Genomic DNA, 18,226 nt, shown 5'->3' with positions numbered 1-18,226 from the left:
TGTGAACAAACTCTATTCGACCTTACACTCCTCATAAACAACGCACTTTTTTTTTACTTTGTCAAAGCGTGAAGTCTATAAAACGTAGTGCACTGTGCCGTAGAATATTCTAGTTTTGGGAAAGAAAAATTATTGAGATCAGATGTTTCATCAATGAGAAAATGAGCAGAATGTCAACCCAGTTTCAGTTTAATCTTTTCTCACAACCCGCGACTGGACTTCGTCTCACTACCATATTTGTTAGTGAAAAACGTTCTAAATGGATGCTTCAGCTTTATAGCCCCATGTGAAGTGTCTGGATTACCCGTTCTGTCAGTTTTTTTTAACCTTTATTTAACTAGGCAAGTCAATTAAGAACTAATTCTTATTTACAATGACACGCTGGGCCAATTGTGTGCTGCCCTATGGGACTCCCAATCACAGCCAGTTGTGATACAGCCTGGAACCGAACCAGGGTCTGTAGTGACGCCTCTAGCACTGAGATGCATTGTCTTAGATCGCTGCGCCACTCGGGACCCCTGAGACTGTGTTTCTATGGTCGGATATATTTTCTTTTTCAAATCAAATTTTATTTGTCACATGCGCCGAATACAACACCTTACCGTGAAATGCTTACTTACAAGCCCTTAACCCACAATGCAGTTAAGAAAAATAAGAGTTAAGAAAAAATATTGACTTAATAAACTAAAGTAAAAAAATAAAAGAGCAACAATAAAATAACAAGGCTATATACAGGGGGTACCGGTACCAAGTCAACGTGCGGGGATACAGGTTAGTCAAGGTAATTGAGGTAATATGTACTATGTAGGTAGGGGTGAAGTGACTATGCATAGATAATAGATTATAAACAGTGAGTAGCAGAGAGAACAGTCTATGACAAGGGTGGCTGGAGCCTTTGGCCATTTTTAGGGCCTTCCTCTGACACCGCCTTGGCCCCAGTGATGTACTGGGCCATACGCACTACCCATACGCACTAACCAGTTAGGATGCTCTCGATGGTGCAGCTGTAGAACTTTTTGAGGGTCTGAGGACCCATGCAAAATCTTTTCAGTCTCCTAAAGGGGAATAGGTGTTGTCGTGCCCTCTTCACAACTGTCTTGGTGTGTTTGGATCATGATTGTTTGTTGGTGATGTGGACACCAATGAACTTGAAGCTCTCAACCTGCTCCACTACAGCCCTGTTGATGAGAATGGGGGTGTGCTCAGCCCTCCTTTTCCTGTAGTCCACGATCATCTCCTTTGTCTTGATCACGTTGATGGAGAGGTTGTTGTCCTGGCACCACACTTCTAGGTCTCTGACCTCCTCCCTATAGGCTGTCTCGTCGTTGTCGGTGATCAGCCCTACCACCGTTGTGTCGTCTGCAAATTTAATGATGGTGTTGGAGTTGTGCTTGGCCACGCAGTCATGGGTGAACAGGGAGTACAGGAGGGGAATAAGCACACACCTCTGAGGGGCCCGCTTGTTGAGGATCAGCATGGCAGATGTGTTGTTGCCTACCCTTACCACCTGGGGGCGGCCCGTCAGGAAGTCCAGGATCCAGTTGCTGAGGGAGGTGTTTAGTCCTAAGGCCCTTAGCTTAGTGATGGGCTTTGAGGGCACTGTGGGGTTGAACGCTGAGCAGTAGTCAATTCTCACGTAGGTGTTCCTTTTGTCCAGGTGAGAAAGGGCAGTGTTGAGTACAATAGAGATGGCGTCATCTGTGGATCTGTTGTGGCGGTATGCAAATTGGAGTGGGTCTTGGGTTTCTGGGATGATGGTGTTGATGTGAGCCATGACCAGCCTTTCAAAGCACTTCATGGCTACAGAAGTGAGTGCTACGGGTTGGTAGTCATTTAGGCAGGTTTCCTTGGGCACAGGGACTATGGGGTTCTGCTTGAAACATGCAGGTATTACAGACTCGGCCAGGGACAGGTTTAAAATGTCAGTGAAGACACTTGCCAGTTGGTCAGCGCATGCTCGGAGTGCACGTCCTGGAAATCCGTCTGGCCCTGCGGTCTTGTGAATGTTGACCTGTTTAAAGATTTTATTCAATCCCTGCCACAGCCGACGAGCGTCGGAGCCGGTGTAGTAGGATTCAATTTTAGTCCTGTATTTTTAATTTGCTTGTTTGATGGTTCATCTGAGGGCATAGCGGGATTTGTTATAAGCGTCCGGGTTAGAGTCCCGCTTGTTGAAAGCGACAGCTCTACCCTTTAGCTCAGTGCGGATGTTTCCTTTATTCCATGGCTTCTGGTTGGGGTATGTACGTACGGTCACTGTGAAGACGAAGTCATCGCTGCACTTATTAATGAAGCCGGTGACTGATATGGTAAACTCCTCAATGCCATCAGATGAGTCCTGAAACATTTTCCAGTCTGTGCTAGCAAAACATTCCTGTAGCTTAGCATCGGCGTCATCTGAACACTTCCGTATTGAGCGAGTCACTGGTACTTCCGGCTTTAGTTTTTGCTTGTAAGCAGGAATCAGGAGGATATAATGGTCAGATTTGCCAAATGGAGCGCGAGGGAGAGCTTTGTACAAGTATCTGTGTGTGAAGGCAGTCTAGAGTTTTTTTCCCCTCTTGTTGCACATGCAACAAGCTGATAGAAAGTCTATAGGCTACTTTGAAGCAAGGTAAGACATGCCTCGTAATATGAATTACAATGTCCAGGTTTCAAACAAGTAACAGGAAAAATATAGCAATGCTAATGATAGGCCTAACTGTCTTCTGGTAGATGTAAAGGCTTTCCCGAAACCCTTCTCTATTAAATGTTAACTAGCGACAAAGTAGCCTATGCCTACCACGCAGCATGATTATTTGCATCAGTCCAGTGACCATTTATTTTGCAGACTACAGCTTGTTTGCTACAGGAACACAGCTAACCAAACAGTGCTAGGTGCCTGCACACTTGAATTAAAGGGCAACGACACACAAGTCAAGATTTCTTAGATTTTTCCCAGACCCCAAAAATCATCTCCTGATGTGGTTGAAGGATTGTTATGGACAGAACATACAATTTAGTTGTTTTTCCTATTAAAAATGGTACATTTTAGAGTGAAAAGACAGAAACCCTAATTATTGGGCTGAACACCTGACTGGACACAAATCCATGAATAAGGCAGACATACAGTGGCAAGAAGAAGTATGTGAACACTTTGGAATGACCTGGATTTCTGCATAAATTAGTCATAAAATTTGATCTTCATCTAAGTCACAACAATAGACAAACAGTCTGCTTCAACTAATAACACAAACAATTACACGTTTTCATGTCTTTATTGAACACATTGTGTAAACATTCACAGTGTAGGGTGGGAAACGTATGTGTACCCTTGGATTTAATACTGGTTGATCCTCTTTTGGCAGCAATAACTTCAACCAAACGTTTTCTGTCGATGCGGATCAGACCTGCACAACGGTTAGGAGGAATTTTGGACCATTCAGCTTTACACAACTGTTTCAGTTCAGCAATACTCATAGGATGTCTGGTGTGAAACGCTCGAGGTCATGCCACAGCATTTAAAAAAAAAAAATAATAATCAGGTTGAGGTCAGGACTCTGACTGGGCCACTCCAGAAGGCATCTTTTCTTTGGTTGTTGATTTACTTCTGTGTTTTGGGTTGTTGTCCTGTTGAAGCTCAGAAGTTGGGTGATGTAACTTGAGGACAGATAGCCTTACATTCTCCTGCAAAATGTCTTGATAATCGTAGGATTTTTTTCCATCGATGATAGCAAGCTATCCAGGCCCTGAGGCAGCCCCAAACCATGATACTCCCTTCACCATACTTTACAGTTGGGATGAGATTTTGATGTGCTGTACCTTTTTTTCTCTATACATAGTGTTGCGTGTTCCTTACAAACAACTCAACTGTAGTTCATCTGTCCACAGAATATTTTGCCAGAAGCGCTGTGGAACATCCAGGTGCACTTTTGCGAACTTCAGACTTGAAGCAATGTTTTTTTTGGTCAGCAGTGGCATCTTCCGTGGTGTCCTCCCATGAACACCATTCTTGTTTAGTGTTTTACGTATCGTAGACTCATCAACAGAGATGTTAGCACGTTCCAGAGATTTCTGTAAGTCTTTAGCTGACACTCTAGGATTCTTCTTAACCTCATTGAGCATTCTGCGCTGTGCTCTTGCAGTCGTCTTTGCAGGACGGCCACTCCTAGGCAGAGTAGCAACAGTGCTGAACTTTCTCTAGTCACAGACAATTTGTCTTACCGTGGACTGATGAACATCAAGGCTTTTAGAGATACTTGTGTAACCCTTCCCAGCTTCATGCAAGTCAACAATTCCTAATCTTAGGTCTTCTGCGATCTCTTTTGTTCAAGGTATGGTTCACATCCAGCAGTGCTTCATGTGAATAGCAAACTCAGAATTAGTGTTTTTTATAGGGCAGGGCAGCTATTTCCAATCTCTCGTCTCAGTGATTGGACTCAAGGTTAGCTGACTCCTGACTCCAATTAGCTTTTGGAAAAGTCATTAGCCTAGGGGTTCACATACTTTTCCCAAACCTATACTGTGAATGTTTAAACGATGTATTCAATATAGACAAGAAAAGTACAATAATTAGTGTGTTACTAGTTTAAGCACACTGTGTTTGTCTATTGTTGTGACAAAGATGAAAATCAGATCAAATTGTATGACTAATTTATGCAGAAATCCAGGTAATTCCAAAGAGTTCATATACTTTTTCTTGCCACTGTATACACCACTGGAGGTTGGTGGCACCTTAATTGGGGAGAACGGGCTCGTGGCAATGACTGGAACAGAATCAGTGGAATGGTATCAAATATATTAAACACATGGTTTCGAGGTTTTTGATGCCAATCCATTTGCTCTGTTCTGACCATTATTATGAGTCGTTCTCCCCTCAGCAGCCTCCACTGCAATACACTGAACAAACATAAAAACGCAACATACAACCATTTCAAAGATTTTACTGAGTTACAGTTCATATAAGGAAATCAATCAATTTAAATAAATTAATTAGGCCCTGATCTATGGATTTCACATGACTGGAATACAGATATGTATCTGTTGGTCCCAGATACAGTACCTTAAAAAAAAGGCACGGCCGTGGATCAGAAAATCAGTCAGTATCTGGTGTGACCACCATTTTCCTCGTGCATCGCGACACATCTTCGCATAGAGTTGATCAGGCTTTTGATTGCGCCCTGTGGAGTGTTGTCCCACTCCTCTCCAATGGCTGCACGAAGTTTCTGGATATTGGCAGGAACTGGAACATGGTGTCATGCACGTCGATCCAGAGCATCCCAAACAAGCACAATGAGTGACATGTCTGGTGAGTATGCAGACCATGAAAGAACTGGGACATTTTCATCTTCCAGGAATTGTGTACAGATCCTTGCGACATGATATCATGCTGAAACATGAGGTGATGGCGGCGGGTGAACGGCACAACAATGGGCCTCAGGATCTTGTCACGGTATCTCTGTGCATTCAAATTGCCATTGATAAAATGCAATTGTGTTTGTTATCTGTTGCTTATTCCTGCCTATACCATAACCCCACCATCACCATAGGGCACTGTTTACAACGTTGACATCAGCAGACTGCTCGCCCACATGCTGTCCGCCATCTGCCCGGTACAGTTGAAACCACACTTCTCTGTGCCAGGGCCATTGAAGGTGAGCATTTGCCCACTGAAGTCAGTTACAATGTCGAACTGCAGTCAGGTTAAGACCCTGGTGAGGACGACGAGCAAGCAGATGAGCTTCCCTGAGACGGTTTCTGAGTTTGTGCAATAATTATTCGGTTTTGCAAACCCAGTTTCATCAACTGTCCCGGTGGCTGGTCTCAGACGATCCCACAGGTGAAGAAGCGGATGTGGAGGTCCTGGCCTCGTTACTTGTGGTCTGCGGTTGTGAGGCCGGTTGGATGTACTGCCAAATTCTTTGAAACGACATTGGAGGGGGCTTATTGGATCCCTGCAGTCAGCATGCCAACTGCAATCGCCCCCAAACCTTGAGACATCTGTGGCATTGTGTTGTGTGACATAACTGCACATTTTAGTGTGGCCTTTTGTCCCCAGCAGAAGGTGCACCTGTGTAATGATCATGCTGTTTAACCAGCTTCTTGATATGCCATATTTATTAGGTGTGGATGGATTATCTTGGCAAAGGAGAAATGCTCACTAACAGGGATGTAAACAAAATTGTGCACCAAATGAGAGCAATAAGCTTTTGGTGTGTATGCAACATTTCTGGGATCTTATATTTCTTGTGTGGTTTTTAAACACATTTAATACTAGTTGTTCCTGCCAAAACCAGCTCCTGGATCTAGACCAGTGGTCCCCGACCTAGGGGTCCTTAGTTTCTTGGTGGGGTTGCAGGGTCTTATTGATTCACGGTGTTAAAAATAAATGAGGGCCATGAAATCAGATGCGAAAAAGGGGTCCTTGGGGGGAAAGGTTGTGAACCACTGAACTATACGCACTGCTGTGTACAGGGTACTTAATTTTTACATATACGTTCATACTCCAGACGTTTTATTGACAAATGCACACATACAGCGATATTCCAAAAGTTACAAATCCAGTCATACTGAAAAAAGGGACTTGGGAAAAAAACTCATAGGGCTGTCAGACGATTCAAAAATGTAATCGAGTGAATTACAAAATTTGCTTTGATTAATCACAAATTCAGAATTTGCTCAAATTAAGCTGAAATGTAAGATTTTTTATACAAAAACATTACAAGAATATTGACATCTTAACGGTTAGCAGAATTAGGTAAATTGAAAAAGCACACTTTCTTTAACCTCAATGTCAACTAGCTTTTAGCTGAATAGGTTATGTACTTGGGATGTTTTCAGTGTATTTGGAAAGCATTTAGACAATGCGATAAATCGCAATTAAAAAACACTGGAGTTAACGTATTAAAGTCTGACAGCCCATAGAATAATGCACCAGCTTCATCAGTGAACCAGGTTGCTACTACAATGATACAACTCGCAATACATTAACACTAACTAGCATGACAGCAATGGACTATAAAGCCACGTGGGCGGACTGATACAGCCAGAGGTAAACAATCTCTCCCGGAGAGTCAATGTAGGGCCATGGCAATGGTCAATCATCATAGTTGTCATGGCAATGGTCATGGCCACAACAGTTGTGATGATTGTCACGATGACAGGCAGGGTCAGGTTGGGGTCCACGCTGGGGTTTAAGGTCATTTCCTGGTGGCCTTGCGTAGGCAGGTGAAGAAAGGGTGTCTGAGAGCCTGGTCCAGGGAGAGGCGTTTAGCTGGGTCGTACTCCAGCATCTTCTGGATCAGGTCAAACAGCTGGTCGTGGTCCAAGCTCTGGACCATCATGTATTGCTGAGGGGACAGCGAGGGGATGGAAGGGGTGGAGGAGAGAGGGGAGGAGATGGTCAGATTTATTGATATCAATGACCACAACAAAACTGTGATTCAGACGTCTTTATATCACTAGTATCAATAGGGTCAGTTCCATTAAATGAATTGAGGATACAAAATACGTTGCCCATATTGCTGGAGGCCCTCTTTACCTTGAGTGGTTTGCAGTGTTTCCTCACGTATCTCCCAGAGGAGCTGAGTGCATCCCAGTCCAGCTGGTACCGATGGACATACCGCCGCTTCTTGGTTTTCTGCAGGAGATGCACCGGTATGGGGCCCAGGACCCTCTCCATCATAGCCAGGTGTTCTTTACTGTCGTGGGTCTGGAGGAGAGAACACAATAGCCACAGAGATGAGTCTAACGTTACACCCAGGACACAGTGAGACAGAGTTGTTTCTGGATCAAAATAGGGCTTAGGTGGTGGGTGTGGTGGCAAATTTGTAAGCCCTCTTGGCTGCAATAACAAAATGTTGCTGTTCTAAAAGTAATTTCCTGCAATTCCACACATTTGCCAATGCACTGAGAGAACATTTGCGGTTTTAAACCCAATTTCCAGTAAATCTACACATTTTGCCGTGGCTTATGCCGTGTTCTTATGCTATCTGAGTGACTTAAACCATATAACAAAATCAATGGGGGCCCCATGCCATGACAAAAAGAGCCCTGAAGATATAATTTTTATCATTTTAGATTCTCCCTGACTGTCTAGCTTTTATTTAAGTGATTAATAGTCCTCAAATATGATCTTATTGAAATAATACATAGGTCCATAATCTTTTCTACATACATTATATCTGGTTTTAGTTGTTTCAAGTGTACACTGAAAATGTCTTTCCATACAAATGATAATTTTTTATTACGTTTTTTTACTGTATGGACTTAGGCGACCCAAAATAACACTTAGGAGGCCCGGCCAAACTTTTCTATGCAGGAAGCGTGATCTACCTACCTATGATCTACCCTGTGATCTACCTATGCATAGAAAGAAGCTTGAACAGCTTGAGATGAATGCATGATTGAGAAGGCATTATTAGTATGATGATATTGTGGATAGCCGACAGTCCCCCACCTGGAAGAGAGTTGATCCCAGGTAGTACTCTATGAGGATACAGCCCAGACTCCACACGTCACAGGCATGGTCCCAGCCCAGATCTACACAGAGAGAGAAGCATTACAACCCAGACTCCACAGATCTACACAGAGAGAGAAGCGTGACATCAGCAACAGAGAAACAGGGATGCAGCCCAAATGGTTCCCTATGCCACCTGGATGCAGCCCAAGTCTGTATAACGTCGCTGTCTGATGAAAACCCTGGAACTCTGTTAATCCTCATTTTCAGTTTTGTACATTTAATGAAATCAGTAACTCCCCTTAATGTACTCTAAACATTTCAGGACTCTAAGACCAAGAAAATGTATTACAAATAGCTTCTGAAGTTTTATAATTGTATGTTTGTTAATGGGAAAATGTGGTAATTTTTTCAATTTCCTGAGAAGTTTCTGTTTTGAAGATGTTTTCATCAGACAACGACGATAAGTAGCATTAACACATAACATCAGTAATATCATGAATTAGCATTGAGGAAGTATGTGTCTTACCCAGAATGACCTCTGGAGCGCGGTAGTGGCGTGTGGACACTACGGAGGTGTGGTGGTTGTGTTCATAAGTGGCGTTGCCAAAATCAACCACCTTCACGTCCGGGTTCTTCAACGTCCTCTCGTCGCGCTTCTGTAGGGCAGATATGAGTCATGACAAATATTCATTTGATTGAGTCAGACAGTACACAAATTCAAATAGGGCTGACACAAACAAATCAGTGAACTTCACAGTTCATTCACGGTGAGTGTTTTGTCAGCAGAGATCAATGTGGGAGAGTGGGCAGGTAACAGACTCATACCATTTTGGCGTTGTACTCGATATCGTACTCTGAGTCCACAAACAGAATGTTCTCGGGCTTCAGGTCAGTGTGTGTCAGCTTGTTCTTATGCAGGACTGAAACAAACAGCCACCATGGAGAACACAGTCAACACAGGCAGGAGAGTAGACAACCCTTCCTTCTATTACACCATTTGTACAATGGAATACACTCTGAAGTCACCACTAGAACCCAACAGCTTTTCATTTACAGTGTCTGCCTCCCAAACGGTGACATGTTCCCCCCCAAAATTAAATACTTAGTGCACTATATTGAGAATAGGGTTCCATTTGGGAAACACACAACCTTTAAGTTGAGACATGTAACATTGCTCTTATCCAGTGTGGGTGGTGCTTACTACCACAGAGATACAATGAAATGACTATTCCAGTATGTTCTAATGTGTAACTCTATGGTAACTACTCACATCGTACGGCTCGGATGATCTGGTAGGCCATGATCCTGATGTGTTCTATCGGGAACGGCTGGAAGTTGTTCTCCTTCAGGTAGTCATAGGTACTGAGCCCCAGCAGCTCAAACGATATACACACGTGACCGTGGTGGTCGAACCAGTCCAGCATCCTCACACATCCACTGAGACGGAGGAGGAGAGGTGGAGGGAGGGGATTGAGGCAAGAGACAGAAAGAGAGAGAGGGGAGGAGAAGAAAGAAAGAGGGAGGAGAGAGAGGGGGAGATAAAGGAGGGATTTACATCTCAGTAATTTAGCAGAATCTTATTCAGAGCCAATCACAGTTAGGGATTAGCTAGCTAGGCAAGACAACCAAAGGTGTCTGATATTGATGACACACTGATCATTAAAGTGGGATATTTAAGTTCTATTCCATAATTAAAGTGTACGCCTGGCAGATAACCAACTACGTGCAGTAGTTGAGACTGCACATCATCCTCGTAATGGAAAGTCTACATGATTTCTGCTTACGTATGGGGCATGTTCTAATAACATGTCGTGACTTACTATCTCCGGTCACAGTCCAGAGAGTTCATCTGCTCCAGCACCTCCACCTCAGCCATGGCTGCCTCGCGGTAGCGGTCAATGTTTTTAATGATCTTCAGTGCCACGCGAGAACCAATTCTGGAATCACAGACGAGACACACATATCCAACTGTGAGAGAGATTGAGGCTTTCAGATTAGAACGAGAGAGAGAAACAGAGAGATTAAGTTTGAGAGCACACTGTGGGTATACAGAAGATAGCCCTATTTGGTAAAAGACCAAGCCCATATTATGGCAAGAACAGCTCAAATAAGCAAAGCGAAATGACAGTCCATCAATACTTTAAGACATGGAGGTCAGTCAATATGGAAAATGTCAAGAACTTTAAACATTTCTTCAAGTTCAGTCGCAAAAACCAAGTGCTATGACGAAACTGGCTCTCATGAGGACCACCACAGGAAAGGAAGACCCAGAGTTACCTCTAGGGCAGAGGATAGGTTCATTAGAGTTACCAGCGTAAGAAATTGCAGCCCAAATAAATGCTTCACAGAGTTCAAGTAACAGACACATCTCAACATCAACTGTTCAGAGAAGACTGCATGAATCAGGCCTTCATGGTCGAATTGCTGCAAAGAAACCACTACTAAAGAACACCAATAATAAGAAGAGACTTGCTTGGGCCAAGAAACACGAGCAATGGACATTGGACAGATTTCCATCGGTCTTTTGGTCTGATGAGTCCAAATTTGAGATTTTTGGTTCCAACCGCCGTGTCTTTGTGAGACGCAGTGTAGGTGAATGGATGATCTCCACAAGTGTGGTTCCCACCGTGAAGCATGGAGGAGGTGGTGTGATGGCGCTTCGCTGGTGACTTATTTAGAATTCAAGGCACACTAAACCAGCATGGCTACCACAGCACTCTGCAGCGATACGCCATCCCATCTGGTTTATGCTTAGTGGGACTATCATTTCTTTTTCAAAAGGACAATGACCCAACACACCTCCAGGCTGTGTATGGGCTATTTGACCATGAAGGCGAGTGATGTAGTGCTGCATCAGATGACCTGGCCTCCACAATCACCCGACCTCAACCCAATTGAGATGGCTTGGGATGAGTTGGACCGCAGAGTAAAGGAAAAGCAGCCAACAAGTGCTCAGCATATGTGGGAACTTCTTCAAGACTGTTGGAAAAGCATTCCAGGTGAAGCTGGTTGAGAGAATGTCAAGAGTGTGCAAAGCTGTCATCAAGGCAAAGGGTGGCTACTTTGAAGAATCTAAAATATATTTTGATTTGTTTAACACTTTTTGGGTTACTACATGATTGCGTGTGTGTTATTTCATAGTTTTGATGTCTTCACTATTATTCTACAATGTAGAAAATAGTAAAATAAAGAAAAACCCTTGAATGAGGTGTCCAAACTTTTGACTGGTACTGTATCTATCAACGAATTGGTGAGGGCTCTAGAACAGTCTGCAGCATCCAGTCACACCCTACTAGAATCTGAAGTCAAATGTCTACTGTTTGCTGATGATCTGGTGCTTCTGTCCCCAACCAAGGAGGGCCAACAGCAGCACCTATATCTTCTGCACAGATTCTGTCAGACCTGAGCCCTGACAGTAAATCTCAGTAAGACAAAAGTAATGGTATTCCCCAAAAAAGTCCAGTTGCCAGGACCACAAATACAAATTCAACCTAGACACCATTGCCCTAGAGAACACAATAACCTATACATACCTCGGCCTAAACATCAGCGTCACAGGTAACTTCCACAAAGCTGTGAACGATCTGAGAGAAGGCAAGAAGGGCCTTCTATGCCATCACAAGGAGCATAAAAATCAACATACCAATTAGGATCTGGCAGAAAATAATTGAATCAGTCCTAGAACCCATTGCCCTTTATGGTTGTGAGGTCTGGGGTCCGCTCACCAACCAAGAAATTCACAAATTGGGACAAACACCAAATTGAAACAGAATTCAGCAAAAATATCCTCAGCATACAATGTAAAACACCAAATAATGCATGCAGAGCAGAATTACGCCGATAGCCGTTAATGATCTTAATCCAGAAAAGAGACGTTCAACTCTACAACCACCTAAAAAGAAGCGATTCCCACGCATTCCAAAACAAAGCTATCATCTACAGAAAGATGAACCTGGAGAAGAGTCCCCTAAGCAAGCTGGTCCTCTCATGACTTGGTTGGGTCTAATTGTGTTGCTGTCCTGGGGCTCTGTGGGGTCTGTTTGTGTTTGTGAACAGAGCCCCAGGACAGCAACACAATTAGACCCAACCAAATCATGAGAAAACAAAAAGATAATTACTTGACGCATTAGAAAGCATTAACAAAAAAACATAGCAAACTAGAATGCTATTTGGCCCTAAACAGAGAGTACACAGTGGTAGAACACCTGAACACTGTGACTGACCCAAACTTAAGGAAAGCCTTGACTATGTAGACTCAGTGAGCATAGCCTTGCTATTGAGAAAGGCCACAGTAGGCAGACCTGGCTCTCAAGAGAAGACAGGCTATGTGCACACTGCCCATAAAATGAGGTGGAAACTGAGCTGCTCTTTCTAACCTCCTGCCAAATGTATGACCAAACTAGAGAAACACATTTCCCTCAGATTACACAGACCCACAAAGAATTAAAAAACAACCCATTTTGATAAACTCCCATATCTATTGGGTGAAATACCAGTGTGCAATGACAGTAGCAATATTTGTGACCTGTTGCCACAAGAAAAGGGCAACCAGTGAAGAACAAACACCATTGTAAATACAACCCATATTTATGTTTATTTACTTTCCCTTTTGTACTTGAACTATTTGCACAATATGACATTTGGAATGTATATTATTTTGTAACTTTTGTTCGTGTAATGTTTATTTTACTTTTATTTATTATCTATTTCACTTGCTTTGGCAATGTAACATATGTTTCCCCATGCCAATAAAGCCGTTAAATTGAATTGAAAGGGGAGAGGGGTAGCATTGTCACCGTGACATCCAGACGTTTCCAGTGAGCAACTTACTTAGAGTGATCGATGCATTCCACAACTTTCCCAAAGGCTCCTTCTCCTAGAGTGGACACAATCTCATCTACAGGGAATAAAGAGCATTAGTTAGAACCAGAGGAGTGATGACTGGCATCCACAACCATCACACCTGATCTGCCACAAAATGTCCTAGCTGCTTTGTTCGATATGGATTTAGCATTATACTGTCTAACTAGAACAGGACAGGGCTCCAAGCCAACAAAACATAATACACAGTACACACATCACACTAATAATGATGTTATGTAGCGTGGTGTAATAACTAATCCACATTTAACAATACAATGATAAACCCTACCCGCTCAAATACAAGTGTCTACAATAGAATAGTATTTTGCAACAGTACACCATATGAAAAAGCAACAACATAACAGATAGCTAGTTGACAGAGAGAGAAAAGGGATATATTCTATACATCTGGCTCTTAGCATGTCTCCCCTGTGATAGATCAGGTGACCCTCGTCATCATCCTCAACACTCCGGGATCTTTTCCTGCTCCTGCGATGATGGCTCCTCTGTTGTCCCATCACCACCACCATCAACCATCAACCACCATCACCGACCCAGAGAGAGCACCATCATCAGGCCAGGCCACCACAACGGGACGGAACGTGCCATTCATTCATTCAGCAGGCAGAGGGGGGGATCGGACGTGGGGGAGAGATTTCGGATGGATCGGCCCATTCAGAGTGGGTAGGTTGCGAACCAGGCAGCGCCAGCGGACCACAGCGGGAGCAGCACATTCAAATTCAGCCCCACCAGAGAAAGGCATAGGGGGCGTCACCACATAGTGGGTGTTACAGAAGAGAAACATGGCAACAACAAGGTTCATGTGAGAGACTTTCTCAAAGTAAGCGGTACAAAACATTATCAACCATCAGTCTAGTAGAATAGGCTAATATGCATTTTTGTGTCTTTCAAGTTACAGTTTTGGTTATCTTCTGACTTAAATGATAGATATAAAGTTTCCCTTGACTCTTCTTATTGAAGCCTTGTAAAGGTGTTTGCGCTTAGTCTGCTACAGTTATGCCTAGATGGTATTCAGTGAATTTTGGTACTAACATTGGATCCATAATTCTAACCCATCTGTTTTTCACTGTGGTACATATTGAAAAAGATCGACAAAGAAAAGCTAACACCACTAATAACCATATAGGGAGTTGGTTGGAAAGGAGAGAAGAGCGTGTAAGATGTTCTCATACCGAGTAAGAGGAGCGTTGATGAGAAGGGCTGCGTCGCCGCCCTCGGCGGCTACTGCGGCCACTCTTGCCACTCCGCCCGGATGACTTGCTGTAGTGGTGCCACTCCTTGTCCTTCTCCCTCTCGCGGTCTCTGTCCCTGGTGGCGGCGGCCCTGTTGTCCTCGCCGTAGCCCATCTCCAGGCTGGCTTCTCTGGCCCTCCTGTCCTTAGACTCTATCCTCTGCTGGTTCAGGCTGTGGGTCTCCAGGTAGTGCCTGAAAGGGAGAAACAACAAGACAGCTAAGTGACTGACTCCTCCTCCTGCCTACTTACCCACTGCTTGGTTCTAATGGCCAGGACCTACGTCTTCCCCGTCATCCTATCCCAAGGGGCTTAATATATAAAAAATTTAATTAGTAACAAGCTTATTTACAACTACAGAGTGCAACATCATCACTCCAAGGTTCTTGGTGTGAAAGCCTAACATAGTGGAGGATAGTGTAGATTCCTAGTTTTGGGGGTAAACTGACACAACAAACTGGACAGGCAATATGTCTCAAGAGCTGTTAGAACAGATCATGTAGCAACCTTTCACATGAATCTATCATATAAATATGAGCAGCCAGCTTGAATGTATGTGTGCTCAAGCACCCCCCCCCCCCCCCAATCCAGCAGAATCCCCTTCTACCTCTCACACACACCAACACACACAAATCGAAAGCACAGGTGTCTGCTACGACAGTTGTTTTGGCTCAGCGAGGAATCCGTGAAGCCCTTTCAGCAGAGGAATGTGATCCGAGTCTCTGGACCTCCAGAGCCCCAGAGTCAGAGAAAGCCATGATGGCACCCTGGTGGTGTCAGGTCTCTTCCAGGAAAAGGTCTGCGTTGCCGGGGGACTTATTATTAGAGCTTCCTTACCCGTTCTGCCCTGGAAACTTCCACTATAAACCTCCATCTCTCACAAAGCACAAGCTCAATCAGAGACGGACACAGAAACCAGACACGGTTTTACCTTCCAGCAATAAAATGTACAGTGAAATATTGTCAAATGACAGTGACTTCCAATAATAAAGACTTCAAACTTCCAAAATGAATTGTGACCACATCTGTCAAGGGCAGGGAAAGAGGCAGATTCTCCTGAAATAAACTTTGGCCTAAAGTATGCTGTGAGCTTGGATTTCACTCATTATTTATAAGATGATGGCTTGTCCTCACCACATTAATATATTGCTGTGAAAACATTTGGCATGTGTATAGCTGCTGGATCCTACAAACCTAATTGAAGAGACAGAAATGACCAGACAGATGTAAAAAGGATGATCTCGGGGTTGCTTGTGGATGGGTGGGGCCTATAATAGTTCTGTTGGGGGGGGGGGGGGGGGGGGGAATTGGGTCAGAATATTTACCCTTCATGTGTTTTGAGGGGTTGTTGACGTCTTCGAGATTTATTCTCCCTTACACTGCTATTCGAATCATCTCGTTTCTGGCGCTTTCGACTCTCCACCCAGCTGAACTCACTGAGCCAAACGCCTGGGGAACGAATTCGCTTTGCCTGTCGCATCTGCCACACAAGTGATAAATGTTCACATTAATAGCTAAAACGAGCTAACGTTACATGGCTAGCTGCAGTGCCAACAAACTGTAAAAAAAATAATTCAAATCTACATATAGATAGCGAGTTAACCTTCTGGATGACATGAAGTAAATTCAACCATACACCAGTAAATAGCGTACATTCTTTTCTAGCATTCGCTAGCTAGCTAATCATGGTCAATTTATCCTCTACAGACACCGACTGGTGTATTTGTTCTAACATGCTAGCTACGTTAATTTACCTAACGTTAACTTGCTAGCTAAATGAATAACAATCCCACGTGAAACCTATCTAGCTGCTTGACTAACTTCAGATAACGCTAGCAACATGCATCTGATAAATGTTAGCGTCATCAATTTTCAGAAAGTAATAACTAGCTATCTGTACATTGGCTAGCCAGCTTACTAACGTTAACTTCCTGGTTCGTCGACGAAACCTGAAGGCTAGCAAGATAATGTTGAACAGATGATATATTGTTTACATTGAAGTATTACATATTAAATCATCTGTCCTCACTTTATCTATCGAAGGATGTACCCCAAACAACTAATACGTTTTTTTTTAAATAAAAAAATAACCCAAAAAACGATGTTTTATCTGTACTTTTGTGTAGGAACAAAGCTGCCTTCCAAAATGGCGAACTCTGCTGCTGCTGCTGGAAGTTATTGTCATAGATAGAACAATGAGACAGATATTTCACCGGATGTATAAATGTGAAGCATCCGGTTGGCGTTTCCTAGCGCAACCAAATATATTAGTTAGAGGAAGCCCAGTGGGCAGCAGTGGGAGAAGATGGATTATGGCTGACATTCTGCTAATTTTCTCATCAATGAAACCTTTGATCTCGATTGATGTTTTCTGTTTCCAAAACATATGTAATCAATAAATACCATGTTTAATGTAAACTGTTCTCTGTTAGTTTGTTTAAGGGAGGGGAAGCAGTATAAAAAACGAATCATTATGCAAAGCTAATTTCCAGCTTGATTGTTAAATTGTTGAGCTGTAATCTCATGTGTTTGTTGTCAAAGATACTGATAACTATTACAATTATTACGGAGATACAAAGATGAAGCTATGTGCATTAATCGGCTGCAATACTGTGCAGAGCAAGGGAGGAAAATATTTTTTCCAGTTTCCAAGGTATGTAATAAATAACGAGAAGATGCATTTGGAGTAATTATTGCATGGTGAGGCACACGTCGTTGGCTGTGTAATCAGTAGTGTGCTGTATCCATGACTACCCATCGAATCAATCACCAAAGAAACGATCACTGATAGATTAAACCAACTAGCTACCAATAATGAAACAAAACTATAGCTGGGTTTAACACAGCTAGCATGAGGCAGCATGGCTAGTTAAAGTTTGTTTACCAATGTGTCCAGCTATATTACATATGAGGCTATCCCAGGGTATGCTGTACAATCAATAGAAGCCAGCATTTGTCACACTGAGTCATTGCAAAGTAATTTATCGAGTTGTAGAACACCATTAAGTACCTCCTTGAATGATGGTAGATGTCTGTAAAACATTGTATAGGAGACTACTTAAATACTGTTGCCCTATGATCAGATTAAGTCAGAATACCATAAAATATAGTCTACTATAATTATATGCATCTTCAGAAAATAGACAAAACTCAACAGGTTGCACATTTATTAAATGCGTCTGTGTCATAGGACAGGATAAAGTGTGGATCTTTGTTCTAATGTTTCATAGGACAGGATAAAGTGTGGATCTTTGTTCTAATGTTTCATAGGACAGGATAAAGTGTGGGTCTTTATTCTATAATATGTTCTTCATATTGGGGGTGTTGCTAATCAGGCAATGGTTGTTATGGAGGAATGAGTCAGTTTTAATTGAAGAGAATATATTGTAATGACCCGGCTGGGTCATAAAGGAAAAAGAGACGGACTCTAGGTGTGCAGGTCAGAACACAGGTTTATTCCTAAACTGGGCTATTGTTCAGGCCACAGCCCACGCCGCTAAATGCCGAACGTACACAATTATACCAAGTCTAATTAAGGGTTACTCCCATAGGAACAGATCAAGGCCCCGAACAGAAAAGAGAGAGAAGATGAGACAGTAATCCCTATTTATGCATTTCCAAATCCCGCGGGATTACCCATCATACCCCCCCAACCTTTCCCTCTGTCCTGA

The 18,226-nt window shown here is 43.1% G+C and overlaps 1 protein-coding gene across 3 annotated transcripts; it reads right to left on the bottom strand.

Annotated features, from left to right (window-relative positions):
* Positions 1-6,476: 6,476 nt before the first annotated feature.
* Positions 6,477-16,762, bottom strand: clk4a (CDC-like kinase 4a). Of its 3 annotated transcripts, none has more exons than XM_014212577.2 (12): positions 16,672-16,762; positions 15,881-16,035; positions 14,497-14,749; positions 13,710-13,809; positions 13,271-13,337; positions 10,261-10,377; positions 9,711-9,877; positions 9,266-9,360; positions 8,967-9,096; positions 8,438-8,520; positions 7,520-7,690; positions 6,477-7,328 (listed from the first exon to the last, which is right to left on the bottom strand). In XM_014212577.2, the coding sequence occupies exons 1-12, from the start codon at positions 16,738-16,740 to the stop codon at positions 7,179-7,181; spliced, it is 1,557 nt and encodes a 518-aa protein (XP_014068052.1). In that variant the 5' UTR covers positions 16,741-16,762; the 3' UTR covers positions 6,477-7,178.
* Between the last annotated feature and the right edge of the window lie 1,464 nt (positions 16,763-18,226).

This window comes from Salmo salar, chromosome 09 (assembly GCF_965601325.2).
Source record: "Salmo salar chromosome 09, fSalSal1, whole genome shotgun sequence".
Lineage (NCBI taxonomy): Eukaryota > Metazoa > Chordata > Actinopteri > Salmoniformes > Salmonidae > Salmo > Salmo salar.
This window is presented reverse-complemented; position numbering and strand designations above follow the sequence as displayed.